Genomic DNA, 16,290 nt, shown 5'->3' on the forward strand with positions numbered 1-16,290 from the left:
TACTGTGCTGATTATTTATTTCATCTTTTAACCATGAGGATGAAGTTTGATTTTTATCTATGGGAATGAAATACATTTTATGACCAGTTATTTACTTTTTTAGAGAGCATTTTGTAATGAGAAAATTAGTCATTGCAATCGACAGTAAACACCTTAATTTTGACAAAAAATAATATCATACCATCATGAAATATACTTTTAGATATTAAAAATTCAAATGTTCAAATTAAAAAAAAAAGTTTATTAAAAGTATTATAAATTAAAATTTAATTTTAAAATCAAACAAATAAAACTAAAATTTTAAATAAAAAGTTGAGCAACTAAATTTTAAAATATTCAAAATGTAAAAGGATTCAGGATAAAATTAACCTTTTTTTTTCTTTCATTCAAAATCAATGGATTTGTTTTGAATAAGGCAAAATCGAAATCAATGTCAACGCATCGTGTGCTACCATCGTGAAATATTGTAATGTACGGTGGGAACCGGGAGCCATACTAGGTTGCAGGGTGTTACGGGTTCCATGTTATCAGTACTCTCACTCTCTGACTTTTGAAATTTTGTATTTGTTTAATTTCATATCTAAAAATTCGATACTTTGGGGACTACGATTCGCTTTACAAAGCACTGCACAACTCTACTTAACGTAGCTTCTCAGGATTGAGTTGCACTGCATAGAGTTAACGCTACATTCTCTTCTCTCTCTCTCTCTCTCTCTCTCAGCAAAGAGAGGAACTGTGGAATACCGAGAAATGAGAAGCCTTTACAGTTATTTTCTTCTCTGTATTTCCCTCATTCTTCTACTAATCTCTACCACCATCAATGGTTACAGTGATCTTGAAGTTCTGTTGAAGCTCAAGTCTTCCATGATTGGACCCAAAGGTTCTGGCCTCCAGGACTGGGGATCCTCTTCTTCTCCGTCGGCTCATTGCAATTTCTCCGGCGTTAAATGCGATGAGGACTCCAGTGTTGTTTCTCTCAATGTGTCGTTTCATCCTCTATTCGGCTCCATTCCTCCGGAGATTGGGCTTTTGAACAAGCTGGTGGACCTCACTATTTCAACGGTTAATCTTACAGGGAGTATTCCAGTGACGATGAGGAACTTGACTTCTCTCAAGATATTCAACATCTCCAACAATGCTTTCGTAGGGGATTTCCCTGGAGAAATCCTTACAGGTATGACTCAGCTTGAGATTCTCGATGCTTATAACAATAACTTCACGGGTCGTCTTCCCCTTGAGGTGGTGAACCTGAAAAATCTAAAGCATCTATGTTTTGGAGGCAACTATTTCACGGGAGAGATACCGGAGAAGTACTCTGACATCCAGAGCTTGGAATACTTGGGTCTAAACGCCATTGGTTTGAAGGGTCAAAGTCCTGCATTTTTAGCTCGTCTAAAGAATCTGAAACTCTTGTATCTTGGATATTACAACTCCTACGACGGAGGAATTCCTCACGAGTTTGGATCATTGAGTCAACTCCAACTCCTCGACATGGCAGCCTGCAACCTCACCGGCGAGATTCCTGTGAGCTTGAGCAATTTGAAACACTTGCACACGTTGTTCCTTCAGCAGAACAATCTGACGGGCCGTATTCCTCCTCAACTCTCCGGTTTGATCAGCTTGAAATCGCTTGATCTTTCCATAAACGAGCTGACAGGGGAGATACCCTTGAGTTTCTCTGCCTTGCAAAACATTACACTCATCAACTTGTTTAAAAATAATCTCTACGGTCCAATCCCATCATTCGTTGGTGATTTTCCCCACCTCGAAGTGCTTCAACTGTGGGGGAACAACTTCACGCTTGAATTACCGGAGAACCTTGGCCGCAACGGGAAGCTTTATAGGCTTGACGTTGCTTCCAATCACCTCACTGGGAACATACCACGGGACTTGTGTAAGGGAGGGAGGTTGGATTGGTTAGTTCTGATGGATAATTTCTTCTTTGGTTCACTCCCTGAAGGACTCGGTGACTGCAAGTCTCTTACCAAGATTCGTATCATGAATAACCTTCTCAATGGATCAATTCCGGCTGGGATTTTCAACTTGCCCTTGCTGACTATGTTCGAGGTTGACAACAATTTCTTCTCCGGTGAATTCCCATCCCAGATGTTGGGTGCTTCGTTAAATCAGTTAAAAGTTTCAAATAATAAGATCACTGGTAAAATCCCTCCAGCAATCGGTAATTTGGGCTCTTTGCAAATTCTATCTCTTGGAATGAACAAGTTTTCAGGTGAAATTCCTGAGGAAATCTTTAAGATCAAGCCACTTTCAAAGATCGACCTCAGTGACAACAATCTTACTGGTGAAATCCCTCCTTCGATCTCTCAGTGTGCTTCACTTACTGGAATTGATTTCAGTCAGAACAATCTCATTGGTGAAATTCCAAAAGGGATTAAAAATTTGATGGATTTGAGCATTCTCAATTTCTCGAGAAACCAGCTCACCGGTGAAATCCCTGGTGAAATCCGAGACATGATAAGTCTCACAACTCTCGATCTTTCTTTTAATAATTTCATTGGTAGAATCCCCACTGGCGGCCAATTTTTAGCCTTCAACGGCAGCTCGTTTATTGGGAACCCCAATCTCTGTCTACTGCGCCGCAGTACTTGTCCATCTTTGATGAACCAAGCTAAAGGTTCAGGTCATGGGCAAGCAGCATCTTTCACTGCTTCAAAGCTCATTATCACAATCATCACGCTAATCACAGCTTTGTTGCTGACGATCGTCACAGTGTACAGAATGAGAAAGAAGAAGCTCGAGAAATCACGAGCATGGAAGCTCACTGCTTTCCAAAAGCTAAATTTCAAAGCCGAGGACGTGCTGGATTGCTTGCAGGAAGAGAACATTATAGGGAAAGGTGGAGCTGGGATCGTGTATCGCGGTTCCATGCCAGATGGTCTCCTTGTTGCAATTAAAAGGTTGGTGGGTCGTGGAACTGGAAGACGCGACTACGGGTTCTCGGCGGAGATTCAAACTCTGGGCCGAATCAAGCACCGGAACATTGTGAGACTGTTGGGTTACGTATCGAACAAGGACACAAATCTGTTGTTGTACGAGTATATGCCCAATGGGAGCTTGGGAGAAATGTTGCATGGGTCAAAGGGTGATCATTTGCAATGGGAGAGGAGGTATTCAATTGCCGTGGAGGCTGCCAAGGGACTGTGTTATCTTCACCATGATTGCTCGCCCCTGATTATACATAGGGATGTGAAGTCCAACAATATACTGCTCGATGAATATTACGAAGCTCATGTTGCTGATTTCGGCCTGGCTAAGTTTTTGCAGGATGCTGATGCCTCCGAGTGCATGTCCTCTATTGCTGGTTCCTACGGCTACATCGCACCAGGTTTGAATTCACCCAGTTTTATTTCGCCTTACTTTGCATGACGTTACCTGCCATATGCATGTAATAAAGTACTTTTGGGCCAAGCTAACGAGCAGCCTAGCATAGATTATAAACCAGTATAATTTTGCCTGCTATGGACTTAGATAAAAGTACTACTAATGATATATATACACACAACAGAGTACGCTTACACACTGAAAGTGGATGAGAAAAGCGATGTGTACAGTTTTGGTGTGGTGCTGCTGGAGCTGATAGCAGGAAGGAAACCCGTGGGAGAATTTGGAGACGGGGTGGACATTGTGTGGTGGGTCAGGAAGACCATACCACAACACGCTGATCCTGCTTCAGTGTTGGCAATTGTAGACCCCAGGTTGAGTGAGTACCCATTGACGGGTGTCATCCATCTGTTCAAGGTAGCCATGAAATGCGTCGAAGAGCAGAGCTCTGCTAGGCCCACCATGAGAGAAGTGGTGCACTTGCTCAACAATACTCCACAGTCTACCTCAAGGCCATGCCTACTTTCCACTTGATGCTCATTGCATTTGGTCAGTCTTCAGCTCACTGGCCGTTGTAGTAAAAATAAAAAAAAAAAGAACATAGGAAACTGTAATAATTTCTAACCATGCAAGGTTTTGGGTATTAGAAAAATGCCACGTTGACCTTCCATAACGGGGGATAATTGTGTTGTGTGTTCATTTTCTTATATTTGTAATTGTACCGCTGTTGCATACTTTTTGTACCATATATTTGTCTGAGGTTTGACCTAACCTGTTTAAAATGCTCTTTATTTAAGCTCTCTTTAGCAGCTTCAATGCAACTGACTACTAACCTTCCCATGCAAGTTTGATTCAGATTCTACCTCCCAATTTCCTTCAACTATTAGGCTTAATAATAATAAGAAAAAGCAAATTGGCTAATTAAGCCTCCCCTCAAGTCTAGTTTTAACTATTGGGCCTAAATTCGTAAAACCGAAGTTTCAAATTGTAGTCCATAATGATATCTCCCTTTTGATTTTCCCCGAAAATTCAAATCATATTTATTTTCCGCCATCTTTGCTTGAACAGTGAGAGCGGTGAGAGAAGTGCAATGGAGACGAACACTACAACACCATGTTCTTCCTCCGTCACCGTCCGTCGAAACCCACGCCGTAAGGCCAGGGATACGCCCTTATTTAGTACATCTCGACTTCCCTCCCAGTCCACTTCCTCCTCTGATTTACCTCAAATTTCTTCTTTTCCATTTCAAGACATTCTTTCAGAAAAAATCCAGCAAAATTCTCCCACCATCATCACAGCTACCTCGCCTTCACCGCCACAACATTCAGTCCTAGAAAACCTCAAGGTGTATTTGAGAATCCGTCCTCTCGTGCCTCTGAAAGGCTCAACAAAAAATGCGGGAGAACAAAATGAAAAGTGGAGGCAGAAAAATGTATGGCCTCAAAATCTATCCAAGAAGAATAGTGTCAAAGAGAAGAAAATTTCAAAGAAGAAAAGTAATGAGAGTTGTATTACGGTGAGCGAGGATTTTCGCTCGGTTACTTTATTACCTCCTCCGCCGCTACAAGAAACTAAAAGGATTAAATCGGAGGTCTTCGAAGGGTTTTCTTACGTGTTTTCAGCTGAATCGACTCAGGTATATGCTTTTCCTTCCGTAATTATGTTATTTCGATATGCATCTTTTTTAATAGTATACAATTTATTCTGATGGAGTTGATTTTGGCAACTTGGTGTAGTCCGAAGTGTTCGAGAAGATGGTGAACCCGTTGGTTGAGGACTTCCTCGGCGGTAAAAGTGGAATGTTGGCTGCATTGGGACCAACGGGCTCCGGCAAGACTCATACAGTTTTCGGTAGTCCCAGGGAGCCTGGTATGGTTCCTCTGACACTCAAAAGGATTTTCAAGTCCGCTCAAGGGTGTGACTCCCAGTCCTCAAGGTGATCTAAGATCTCCCAAACCTATAAATGAAACATTTGACATTGAATTATGCATTTATTTTTATAGGTATAAAACCTTTGCAGGCGATTTTACTTATCGATTTTTGAAATATGTGCGGAGCGAGGCAAAGCCGAGAGGATATGTGATTTATCCTCAGATAAACCAGATCTTTCTATGCAGCAGTCAGCCATTAAAGGGCTTCTAGAGGTTTTTTTCCCTTTCTTTTCCTATATATTTATGGTGGGAAAATAGTTGATATGATGTTTCCTTTATTAATGCAAACAGGTTCCAATTCATGATGTTGCGGAGGCAGAGCTGTTGATAGCTCGTGCTCTTCTGAAGCGTTCTACAGCTACAACAAATGCCAACAGCCAGTCAAGGTGAATGACAAATTACACTGTCATTTTATTATCTGATTACTACACGTTTAAATTGATCAAAATGCAACTTTTATTAATAGATTCCTGGTTGGCGTCATTGCAGCCGTTCCCAGTGCATCATCAACATACGGGGAGGATCTGAAATAGCTGATGTAGAAACTGATGAGCAATCAAATTCTGCTGTTTTATCTATTGTTGATCTTGCAGGAGCTGAAAGAGAAAAGCGAACTGGAAATCAGGTTGAAAATTCTATGAAAAAACAGTCATGTGTAGTATCTATAAATAACCGTTGTATCTATAAATGCTCGTAAATATATGTAATACTGCTATTTAAACTTAGCGTAAGCTTCTAAATTTTTGTATCATTTCAATGGAAGTTTTAACTTAGCTAAATGCATAATTCTGGGATGGGACGTCAGGAAAGTTTTGCAACTATTTTAGATTTGGTTTTGGACTGTATTTTGAGGTGCTGATGTAAGAATTTGTGTTTTAAATTTTTGTACACAATGCAAAATTAGATTGTGATGAGTTGGATTGATATCTGATAGTTCAACAATTTTGAGGGAGTCGATTAGTATTAGAAAAGGTCAATGACTCATGTATCCAGATTAATGTTAGCTTGGCTATTAATGAAAATTGCTTATAAGCTTTCTGAAACAAATATCTCATTGCAGGGGGCAAGATTGGCTGAAAGCAATTTTATCAATAATACATCGATGGTTTTTGGTTTGTGCCTAAGAGTAAGTGCCTTCAACGTGTTTCCTTGACCTTCTAGGCATTCTCAAGTCTCTTGTTGATCAGTATTTCTCAATGACATTTCTGCTTGACGTTTGTTGTAGTTTATGTTGTTGATTCACTTCTCCATAGCTTACTTTAAAATCATCTTTCTCTATCTTACTCTTTCAGCATTTGTTTGACTTTTCTTTATCTCTATATTCAGTCTTTGTTTGAGCACCAGAAGAATCCCAAGAAGGCACTGCAGAAGCACTTCCAAAATTCTTTGGTAATGCTTTATTTGATTAATTCATATGTTTAAATTATTTGATATAGTTTTATTTTCCCATTTAACTCATATTTTCCCATAGATGCATGATCTTCTTTTAACTTTACATGTTTAGCAGTGATAGTTGGTAATTTGTATGGCTTTATTTTCATGCAGCTGACAAGGTACCTGCGAGATTATTTGGAAGGCAAGAAGAGGATGACACTGGTATGTGGTCTTCATGTTTCAATTTCATTTTTAGCTCATCTTGATTTCACCAGCTATTCAATTGTTGGAATTTTTATTGTGTTGCCAGATTTTAACAGTAAAATCTGGAGAAGATGACTATATAGATGCATCATACTTACTAAGACAAGCTTCACCTTATATGAAAATCAAGTAATTCTCTCTCTTTTCCCTCAGTTTTCATTCTAAATTTAAGCTATAGGCTTTTACTGTATTTATGTCTTTCTTTTAGGTTCACTAACACTGAGCCACAGCCCAATCTGCTCTGTAACAAGAGACAATTACAAGCAACCTCTAAAGCGGAGCAGTCCAAGAGAATGAAACTTGTCAAATTTGATGCGTTAATGGTATTTTCTATCCCCTTAAGTGTGTTGTTTGTTCTTTCCTGATAGCATTAGTCTTGCTTTCTCCTCCTTTTCTTCTGACATGTCATCTAGCTGATAATCAAGGTGTGTTAGCAACTTCTTAAGGTCCAATGTGATCTATGATATGGTATACGCATAGTATAATTTTACTTTCCTAACTTTAGTTTGAGAATGTCAGGATATAATTTTACTTTCCTAACTTTAGTTTGAGAATGTCAGGTTATACATTTCTAACTTTAATTCCTATCTTGGAGCACGATGCTCTTTTTCCTTTTAACATTCTAGAGCATTTCCTATTAACTATATTCAACAAGTTTATGGCTGTAAGTCATTTGATGTTTTCCATGTTCATTGCACCATATCATGAAAGTGTGGTTTTAGAGACTAAACCATTATAAGCATGCTTTATCATTTATTCACATAAATTTGTTTTCAGATGGAAAGAAAGATTGTTGGACATGAAAACCGGCTTCCTGATGAAGGTTGTTTCTTCTTTTATTTTTGTTCTTTTTCCGTTTATCTACTTTTTCATATTTCCTTTATGAATTTTTAACATGTTTTCTAATTGCGTTATAGGGGATCTGACAAGCTGCAGTGCAGACTTTAAATGTAGTACACCTATAAAATTGAATTCTGGTGACTTGAAGAAGGAGAGAACTCATCAGATTATGCAAAGTTTTGCCAAAGCTTTATGGAATGTTTTGAAGCAATATAATGAAAAACTGAAGGTGAGTTGTGGGTGGTTTGATTTGATAATCTTCCACTGAATCTTATGAAGCTTAGTATGGATTTTAAGTATGAACTCAATGATAACTTAATTATAGGCCATCTGTCATAATCAGGTTGCAGAGAGTGAAAACCAGATTCTAAGAGAAAATCTTAGGAATGAGAAGAAAAGATCTATTGAGATGGAGAAAGAGCTGAAGAATTTGAGATCCTGTTGTACTTGCTCTAAGGACAATTTAATGGCAACAACTATAGTAAAAGTAGGCGAGAATTTTGAGTCTATGGTGCATTCTGAACTACAGACATCTTGTGGTATTGATGAGGTATATGTAATTAGGTATTATTTAAAATGTTTTACAAAATTTCTAGTAACTGTTTTCTTACTTGCATTAACTTGGTATTTGGTTCCTGCATAATAATACTAATAGGGAAGAATTTGATTTGAACTTTTATCTATTGTATTAGGAAAAATTGGATTTGGATTCTTCCGACCACGTCAAATCTGAATGCAGTAGCAGTCCCAGAAAATTTGAATGTACTCCAGGAGACGACCAAGTACTTTCTCTGATGCTTATGTGATTTTTGTTCATTTAATATCTTTCTAGTTTCTTATATCTATTTTTCATCTACGAAAGAATTTGAATAGATTTTCTTCTTACAATATCTACCAAATTATGTTTCACGGAGTTTATTTACTTGAACAAGATTTTTGCAATATTCAGAGAAATAAAAAGTGCTCAGGAGAAAAAGGCAACCCTTCTCCAAGTCAAAAGCAGGACATGTGTTCTGAGGTACATGGATAATAGCCATTGATTAAATATTAATCCAACTTTTATGTTATTATGTACACGATCCTCCCATCCAAAAGGTGTCTTATTTAAGGTCAAATTTTCTTCTCAAATAACATGTTTCCCATAGTCTGGTACTCCGGTTCTTGCTTCTTAAAATTGATAATACCTTGTCATGTGGGGATTCAGTTGTATAATTAGAGCTCCTTATAGGTTTCTTGTCATTGCATGTCTAGGGTGAAAAGGTCTAATTATGTTTTTTGCTTTATATTATCTAACCTATATTTTGTTGTGTATAAAGGTATTAAATCAGAATATCCCTTCAAACTTGAGTGGGCCTGAATGCATTGATGAAGAGCAAGAGCAAGAGCATGAAGCCATGGTAGGCTGGCACTTTTTTTTTTTTTTGAGAAATTACCTTTGGTGGAAAGAAAATTTCCCCTTTTTTTTCTTAAAGCTTCTGTAAGATGGATTTGTTTTCTTGGGTGGTCAGGTAAGAAGTTTGGAAACGGATGCTAGTTCTCCAAGCACTTGTGTTCCAAATGATAACTATCAGAGCTCTCAGGTAGGGGTATCACCTATTTCTGGATCAGGATTGCCAGATTATATATATGCCATGCATAATTCGGAGTGGCATTGACAGAAATATTGTATGGTGTCCAAATTAGATTCACGAAAGCTCTCCTGGGACTGGAAATATTCACGAGGATTTAAGTGAGCTAAATAATGTGGTTACTGAGCGTCTTGATCATAAGTCATGCATAACAGGTCTGATTTAGAAACTCAACTTTTATATTATGGACCACAATAATGAAACATTTTACATCTTAAAGGGCCCTTGTTACCGTCTCTCTCGTGGTTGCAAACTAGATAAGGGTCCTATCATACATGTTCTGTTGATTTGTTGGTTGATTTTTTTATTTCCTTCTCCTTCAGTCTGTTGTTTCACCATGAGTCTAATATGACTGATAATTTAAGCCTTTTAGGTGTTGCAGTCAGAAATTCAAGCAATGAAAGCAGTACATATGTGCAGCCAGGTTGTCAGCTTGGTGAAAACGATGAGATTGGTGTCTGTTCCACATCCTGCATTTATGTCAAAATTGACCATTAGTTTTTTCTTTTTCTTTGACAACATTTCTTGCTCTCTTTAGGACTCACTGGAGCTGCTTGTATCACTTAAGGATGTTGAACCAACTCAAAAGCAAGACCATGTTGATGTCCCCGATAGTGGAATAAGACCTAATATCTCCTGCAACTCTTCAAAGAAGGAGAAGCCAAAAAGGTACGTTTGGTGGATTTCATATCACAGTTGCTCATGAATTTTTTTTAATCACCCTCGGGCCCTTGCTATATATTCCACAAACAGGAGACTTTTGCCTAAATCATCAGTTCTAGTCAGAGAAATCAGCACCTGTGATGCTGATGAGTTTGACAAACCGAAGGTCAGTTGATAATGCTCGTGATCTATTGTTTTGGTTTTCATCGTGATCTAAATGCACTTTGATAAGGGAGAGCTAGTAAAGATAATAAACTGAACCATAGGTGCAAAGCATATTGCACTTTCAGGTAGAGAATTCAAATTTGAATTTCGGATATTACAGCGGTTGGGTGGGATTAATTTCATGGACCATAAAATGGAGATGAAATATGTTAATTAATAAATAAAATAATAACAACTTATATTTGTTTATTCCAATGGAGAAACATCTCTTTAAATCTTTCTGCAGGGAAGTGGAGGTGGGAAGAATTTGGCTGCTTCCGGGAGGCAAAGGACTCAGGGCAGCATTTCTCTACTACGCTTACTAAAGAGTAATCTTCATCTCTAGTGTAACACCTTTTTATGTTTTACGTATGGGTTGCTTTTTCCTGTAAAAATGTGGGGCACTTTTAAGGTTTTTGTTTGGACTCTACAGTTTAGGCAATGGTATTTGTTTGGTTAATGGTGTCTGTACTCTTTTCGGAAAAATATTAATGCTTACTGCTGATGATGCCTCCTGAAGTTGAATGTCAGTGGCTCCATTTGGGCCGTATACACAGTATATATAGTTTTGATTTGCATTCTTAAATATGGCCGTAATTAAAATCCAGTAATCACAGTATCTAGATCCTTTACGCTAGCCTGAAGTTTAGTTTGCTTAGTATTTGTGTTGGAACAAAAGTTTGGATCACAAAAAGATGTATTTTAAAATTATATTAAAAAAAATGTGACATTGTTACGAAAAATAATAAGAAAATTATGATGCGAAAATTTTAGATAGATGAAAATATTCTGTTTTATTTAAAAATCAAGCCAAAAGAATACTTTTGCTTTATTTTAAAAAGTTAATTACATGCTATGCATGTGATTTGTCAAATTAAGTAATATAGCAATAAGAAAATATTGTTCTCACCAAATTCAAATTTGAAGTTGTTGAATACCAATTATTTAATTTTTACCCAATCTGGATTAATGAAGTAAAATTAAATTAATTACGAAAATTTTATTAAATTAAAATAATGAAAATTACTAAATTTTTCAATCAATTTTAAGACCTTAGAATTCTACTTCATCTATTTTAGTTAATCAATTCTCTTGTTCAGTTTATGTAAAAATTAACCTAAGATTCAATAGTATTAACTAGATTTTTTATATATAGAAAATTAGATCATTCCAATAACTAGTTAAGTTAAATTGCCTTCCTCACTACTTATATTATGCTAGGCAAGTATATTTCTATCTTTGTTGCAAATTAACTCGTTCACAAGTGCTATTAAATTTAATCTTAATCTATTCAGTCTAGATCTAAATAAGCATGAAACTGAATAAATAATTAACAAAGATCAAAACAATTGATGAGAAAATATTGACTTAACTATAAAATAGGATTCATTTTCGTTCTAAAAAAAATAGAATTTAGCTCATGTTGATTTGAAAAAACATCACAAGAAAAAAATCTAAAAAAAACTTGCATTGAAAAAAAAGAGTAAAAAGAAATAATCTAAAGATAAAAATAATTATTAAATTAATGTCAAACACTCTAGGCCTTTTTTTTCTTTTCGACTTTGCAAGCTTAAAGTCCTCCAGAGTGGATTGTTTCTTAGCCTCCAAGTAGATTTCTTACTCTTTTCCCCTTAAATCGCGCTCTTATTTTTATGATTTTAACCGTTCTATTTCACTGGACACAAAATTGCAGTGAAGCGGACTGCTTATTGTTTGAAATTTTAGAACAAATATTGTACTCCACCTCATTGAAATCTAGCGGAGCAAAAGATTTTTTTCACTACTTTTTACTTTATACTTCAAGCATTCTATTCTTCATCCGAAACCTACAATATAGAGAAAAAAAAGTAAATCCGAATTAACTTTAAAAATAATAAAAATTATTTAACTCGCATATTCTGACATGTCATCTAACTGATAATCACGGTGTGTTAGCAACTTCTTTAAGGTCCAATTGATCTATGATCCAGTATACGTGTAATATAATATTACTTTCCTAACTTTAATTTTGAGAATGTCAATTTGTACATTTCTAAAAGCTGTAAATCTTATCCTGGTGCATGATACTTTTTTTCCTTTTAACATTCTAGACCATTTCCTATTAACTATTTCAACGAGTTTTAAGTCATTCGAGGTTTTCGCGGTAAATATGAAAATATTGTTTCTTCATTAATCAAAATCAAGGCAAACTGTTTTAGAACTTTGATAAGGAAGAGCTAGTAAAGATGATAAACTGAACCATGGGTGCATAGGTAAAGCATTTTGTACTTTCAGTGGGAGAATTACCGACGATTATAACTGTTCGGTGGAATTAATTTTCACGGACCATAAAACGAAGATAATAATAATAATAAATTTATATTTGTTCATTCCAACGTAGAAACTAATCTCCTTAAATCTTTCTGCAGGGAAATGGAAGTGGGGTGAACTTGATTGCTTCTGAGAGGCAAAGGACTCAGGGCAGCATTTTTGTACTACGCTCACTGAAGAGTAATCTTCATCTCTAGTGTAACAACCTTTTTTTTTTTTTAATTATGTATAGCTTGCTTTTTCCTGTAAAAATGTGGGCCATTTTGAGTTTTTTGTTAGGCTCTACAGTTTCGGCAGTGGTTTTTGTTTGCTTAATGGTGTCTGAACAGGTGCCTCTAAAATAATTTTTTTATTTAAATTTTTTAATTTTTTTTAAATTTTAAATCAGTAAAAGTAAAATTGTACTTTGGTCTCTCTTACAAATGATAAAAATTTGATTTAATTCTTTAAAATTGATAAAATATAGACTATTAAATCTACAAGGGCAAAACTAGAAAATTCTTTTAGGGGGCCAAAATTAAATTATAATTTTTACAATAATAAAAATATAATTTCACCATTTAATTTAAAAGAATTAAAATATAATTTTACTTTTTATTAATTTAAAATTTTAAAATTTTTAAAATATCTAAATATAAAATTTTCCATTTTAAGATATTTATGAAGTTGAACGTTAGTGGTTCCATCTGGTCCATACACACACTATATATAGTTTAGATTTGGTTTCTTAAATCTTGGTTGTGATTAAAATCCACAATAATCACAGTATCTAATTCCTTTACACTAGGCTGAAGTTTATTTCAGTTTGCTGAGCTTTTTAAGGGTCTGCTTAGCATTTGTGTTGTAAAATTTTTAATTAAAAAAAAAGTTTGGATCACAAAAAATTTATGGAAAAATAGAAAGAAAAATGTTGAAAGAGATTAGAATGTCAAAAAGTATATATTAAAATAATAAATTTAGATAGATAAAAAAGTTGTTATATTGTCTAAATCTCAAGCCAAATGATTATTTTTGCATCACTTTTTAAAAACTTAATTTTTAAACATTCTAAGACGGATCAACTTATATATTCATTCCGGTTATTCATCTTAGGATTTGATTGTATATAAACCAATAGAGTTCCTTATGGTCGACTACTCAGAGTAGTACTTCCAACGATCTAATGGTCACTTCTTAACTTAGGCTCTTGCATCAATTTGCTGCATAGATTCCAACAATAGTCCCTTTATCCTTTTTTTAGGTGGAATTTGCTAACTTTGTGGTTGTTTTTGCTCCAGTACTTTTTTCTTGATTATTCCTTTATAAGTAATTTGGGTGATTTCTCCATTCAGGATTATAAGTGTAGCGACCTAAAAATTTGGCAATAGGCGCTATTTGAAATGATTATTGAAAAATTAAAGTTTCAAATTTTATTTACAAAAGAGGAGTCGCCACCGATCTTTTTTAGGTGTGATCGGACACCAAATAAAATCCTTTTTTAGAAGAATTTTTTTAAACTTTTCTAAAAAAAAGAGACAATTTTAGGTCCACGTCAAAATCCAGAGAAAATTAGGGTCCGGGAGTCGGTTACGCGCGAGGAAGGTATTAGCACCTTCGCGACGCCCAAAATTGGTATCTCGTTAAACGCATGTTGTCTTAATTTTCAAAAATACGAGTTCCATTTAATATTTAGTCGTGATCCGATTGAAATACGAGAACCCCTTTTTTTTAAAAAAAAACACGAGAATTTTGAAGCGCGGTATTTCTTTTTTAAAACGAAAGTTTTTTTTTTAAAATACGAGAATTTTTGAAAACACGAGAATTTGTAAACACGAATATTTTAGAAACACGAAAATTTTTGGAAAAAAACGAAATTTTCTTAAAACACGACATTTTTTTTGAAACACGGGAATTTTTAAAACAAGACATTTTTTTGAAACAAAATTTTTTCTTAAAAAAAAATTTTAAATACGAGAATTTTTAAAACACGAAAATTTTTAAAACACGGAAATATTTTTTTTTAAAACACGAAATTTTTTTTTGAAAACAAGAAAATTTTTGAAACACTAGAATTTTGAAAACACGAAGATTTTTGAAACATGAGAATTTTTAAAAGCACGAGGATTATTGAAAGCACGAAGATTTATAAAAAACGACAATTTTTGAAATACGAGAAATTTTTTAAACGCGAAAATTTTTTTCAAACACGAAAACTTTTGAAAACGCGAAAATTCGAAAATTTCTAAAATACGAGTAATTTTTAAAGATTCGAAAATTTGAAACAAGAATTTTTTTTTAGAAAAACGTACCATATTTAACACGAATCGATGATATTCACCCCAACATGGCAATGAAATCGACGAATTAGTGTCAAACCAATTCAATTTAATATTTAATCGGGTTGTATTAAAACACGAGAAATTTTTTTTTGAAACACGAGGATTTTTGAACATTTTTTATTTTTAAAACGGGTCCCGAATTTAACATAAGCCATCGATATTCACCCAACATAGCGATGAATTCGGTGACTCGATGCTAAACCGATTCGTTGCCTTATTTATTAAAATTATTTAAAATAAAGTAAAATTAAAATTTAATTAAATTGTAAATATAAATACAAAAATATAAAAATATATAAAATGCATAAAATGCTAATAATATTAAAATGAAATAACATAAAAATACGAGCATTAAATTAAAAGAGAAATAAATAAAATTACCGAAAAATCTAAAACACGAGCTTCGCCGAACGGGTTGCTAAAATTAAACCCCCTTTTTCTTCTTTTTTTCTTTTTTCTTTTTTCCTTTTTTCTTTTTTCTTTTTTCTTCTTTTTCTTCCTTTTTTTTTCTGCTGGGCTGCCTTGTTGGGCTGGCCTGCGCGGGCCTGCTGGCTGGTGGCCTGTTGGCTGCTTGTTGGGCTGCTGGAATTGGGCCTATTGTTGGCCTGCCCTTTTTTTTTTTGTGCTGCTTCTTTCCCTTCTTTTTTTTTGCTTTTTTTTTTGCTTTGATTTTTTTTTTGGGCTTGTTTCTTTTTTTTTTGTTTTTTCTTGGGCTGCTGGGTCGGATCGGGTCGTAGGTGGGTCGGGTCGGGTTGACCCGACTGTTATAATATTTTTTATTATTTCTTTTTTTTTCTTTCTTTCTTCTTCCTCTTTTCTTCTTCCTTCTTCTTCCTTCTTCTTCTTCAAAGTCTAGCCTCCACCACCGCTTGCGCCGCCGCTACCTCCTCCGACGCCGGTACTCTTTCTTTTCTTCTCCTCTTTCTCTTTTCTTCTCTTTTCTTCTTTTTTCCTTCGAAAAAATCTCTCTTTTTGCAAGTTTTTTTTTTATTTTTTTTCGTGGGTGTCCTCATTTTTGGAGTTTAAACTCCTTTTTATATTGGTTTTGCTTCTTTTTTGCAGGTAGCAAGTGGGGAAGGAGCAGCCACCCATGTTTATGGCCTGAAAATCTGGAAGTGGGTGCCCCAAATCATGTAACTTGTCTGAAGGACCAAATCGCAAAGGCAGCAAAACTTCTGGGGCTAAATGTAATTTTTAGAAAATTTAGGATTAAAATGAAATTTAATGAAAGTTTAGGGGTCTAAGTGAAATTTAAAGAAAGTTTAAGGGTCAAAATGAAATTTAGGAAAAGTTTAGGTGTCAAAATGCAATTTTTATTTTTTAATTTTTTTTTTTTTTGAAATTTTGAAAATTAAACACAAACTCTAGTCGGACAAAAATTTAGTGCTTACAACTGCCCCTCTTTGCTTATCATTG

The 16,290-nt window shown here is 35.0% G+C and overlaps 2 protein-coding genes across 11 annotated transcripts; both read left to right on the plus strand.

The window, feature by feature from the left end:
• Positions 1 to 648: 648 nt before the first annotated feature.
• Positions 649 to 4,076, plus strand: LOC121229435 (receptor protein kinase CLAVATA1). The gene is made up of 2 exons (XM_041113763.1): positions 649 to 3,346; positions 3,527 to 4,076. The coding sequence occupies exons 1-2, from the start codon at positions 751 to 753 to the stop codon at positions 3,874 to 3,876; spliced, it is 2,946 nt and encodes a 981-aa protein (XP_040969697.1). The 5' UTR covers positions 649 to 750; the 3' UTR covers positions 3,877 to 4,076.
• A 129-nt stretch (positions 4,077 to 4,205) lies between these two features.
• Positions 4,206 to 10,853, plus strand: LOC121229436 (kinesin-like protein KIN-6). Of its 10 annotated transcripts, none has more exons than XR_005927172.1 (22): positions 4,212 to 4,978; positions 5,079 to 5,278; positions 5,363 to 5,486; positions 5,565 to 5,659; positions 5,763 to 5,898; positions 6,334 to 6,399; positions 6,600 to 6,662; positions 6,819 to 6,869; positions 6,958 to 7,040; positions 7,120 to 7,234; positions 7,689 to 7,734; positions 7,829 to 7,980; positions 8,077 to 8,301; positions 8,444 to 8,533; positions 8,701 to 8,769; positions 9,068 to 9,148; positions 9,260 to 9,331; positions 9,435 to 9,534; positions 9,753 to 9,835; positions 9,918 to 10,048; positions 10,133 to 10,332; positions 10,494 to 10,765. XR_005927172.1 is itself a non-coding variant. In XM_041113765.1 (22 exons), the coding sequence occupies exons 1-22, from the start codon at positions 4,433 to 4,435 to the stop codon at positions 10,590 to 10,592; spliced, it is 2,694 nt and encodes an 897-aa protein (XP_040969699.1). In that variant the 5' UTR covers positions 4,213 to 4,432; the 3' UTR covers positions 10,593 to 10,853. The 10 variants fall into 10 exon arrangements, 7 of the variants coding, with proteins under 7 accessions (XP_040969704.1, XP_040969706.1, XP_040969699.1 ...); XM_041113765.1 differs by having other exon boundaries at positions 4,213 to 4,978; positions 9,762 to 9,835; positions 10,133 to 10,208; positions 10,494 to 10,853; XM_041113764.1 differs by having other exon boundaries at positions 4,219 to 4,978; positions 10,133 to 10,208; positions 10,494 to 10,853.
• The last annotated feature ends 5,437 nt before the right edge of the window (positions 10,854 to 16,290 follow it).

This window comes from Gossypium hirsutum, chromosome A05, assembly GCF_007990345.1.
Source record: "Gossypium hirsutum isolate 1008001.06 chromosome A05, Gossypium_hirsutum_v2.1, whole genome shotgun sequence".
NCBI classification, from domain to species: Eukaryota; Viridiplantae; Streptophyta; class Magnoliopsida; order Malvales; family Malvaceae; genus Gossypium; species Gossypium hirsutum.

What these genes read in the sequence shown, in the direction of transcription:
- LOC121229435 (XM_041113763.1), top strand. Translation starts at nt 751, where the DNA reads ATGAGAAGCCTTTACAGTTATTTTCTTCTCTGTATTTCCCTCATTCTT. An exon ending in CTACGGCTACATCGCACCAG is followed by an intron (nt 3,347 to 3,526) that starts GTTTGAATTCAC and finishes TACACACAACAG; the next exon opens with AGTACGCTTACACACTGAAA.
- LOC121229436 (XM_041113764.1), top strand. Translation starts at nt 4,433, where the DNA reads ATGGAGACGAACACTACAACACCATGTTCTTCCTCCGTCACCGTCCGT. An exon ending in AAACCGGCTTCCTGATGAAG is followed by an intron (nt 7,735 to 7,828) that starts GTTGTTTCTTCT and finishes ATTGCGTTATAG; the next exon opens with GGGATCTGACAAGCTGCAGT. An exon ending in CATCTTGTGGTATTGATGAG is followed by an intron (nt 8,302 to 8,443) that starts GTATATGTAATT and finishes CTATTGTATTAG; the next exon opens with GAAAAATTGGATTTGGATTC.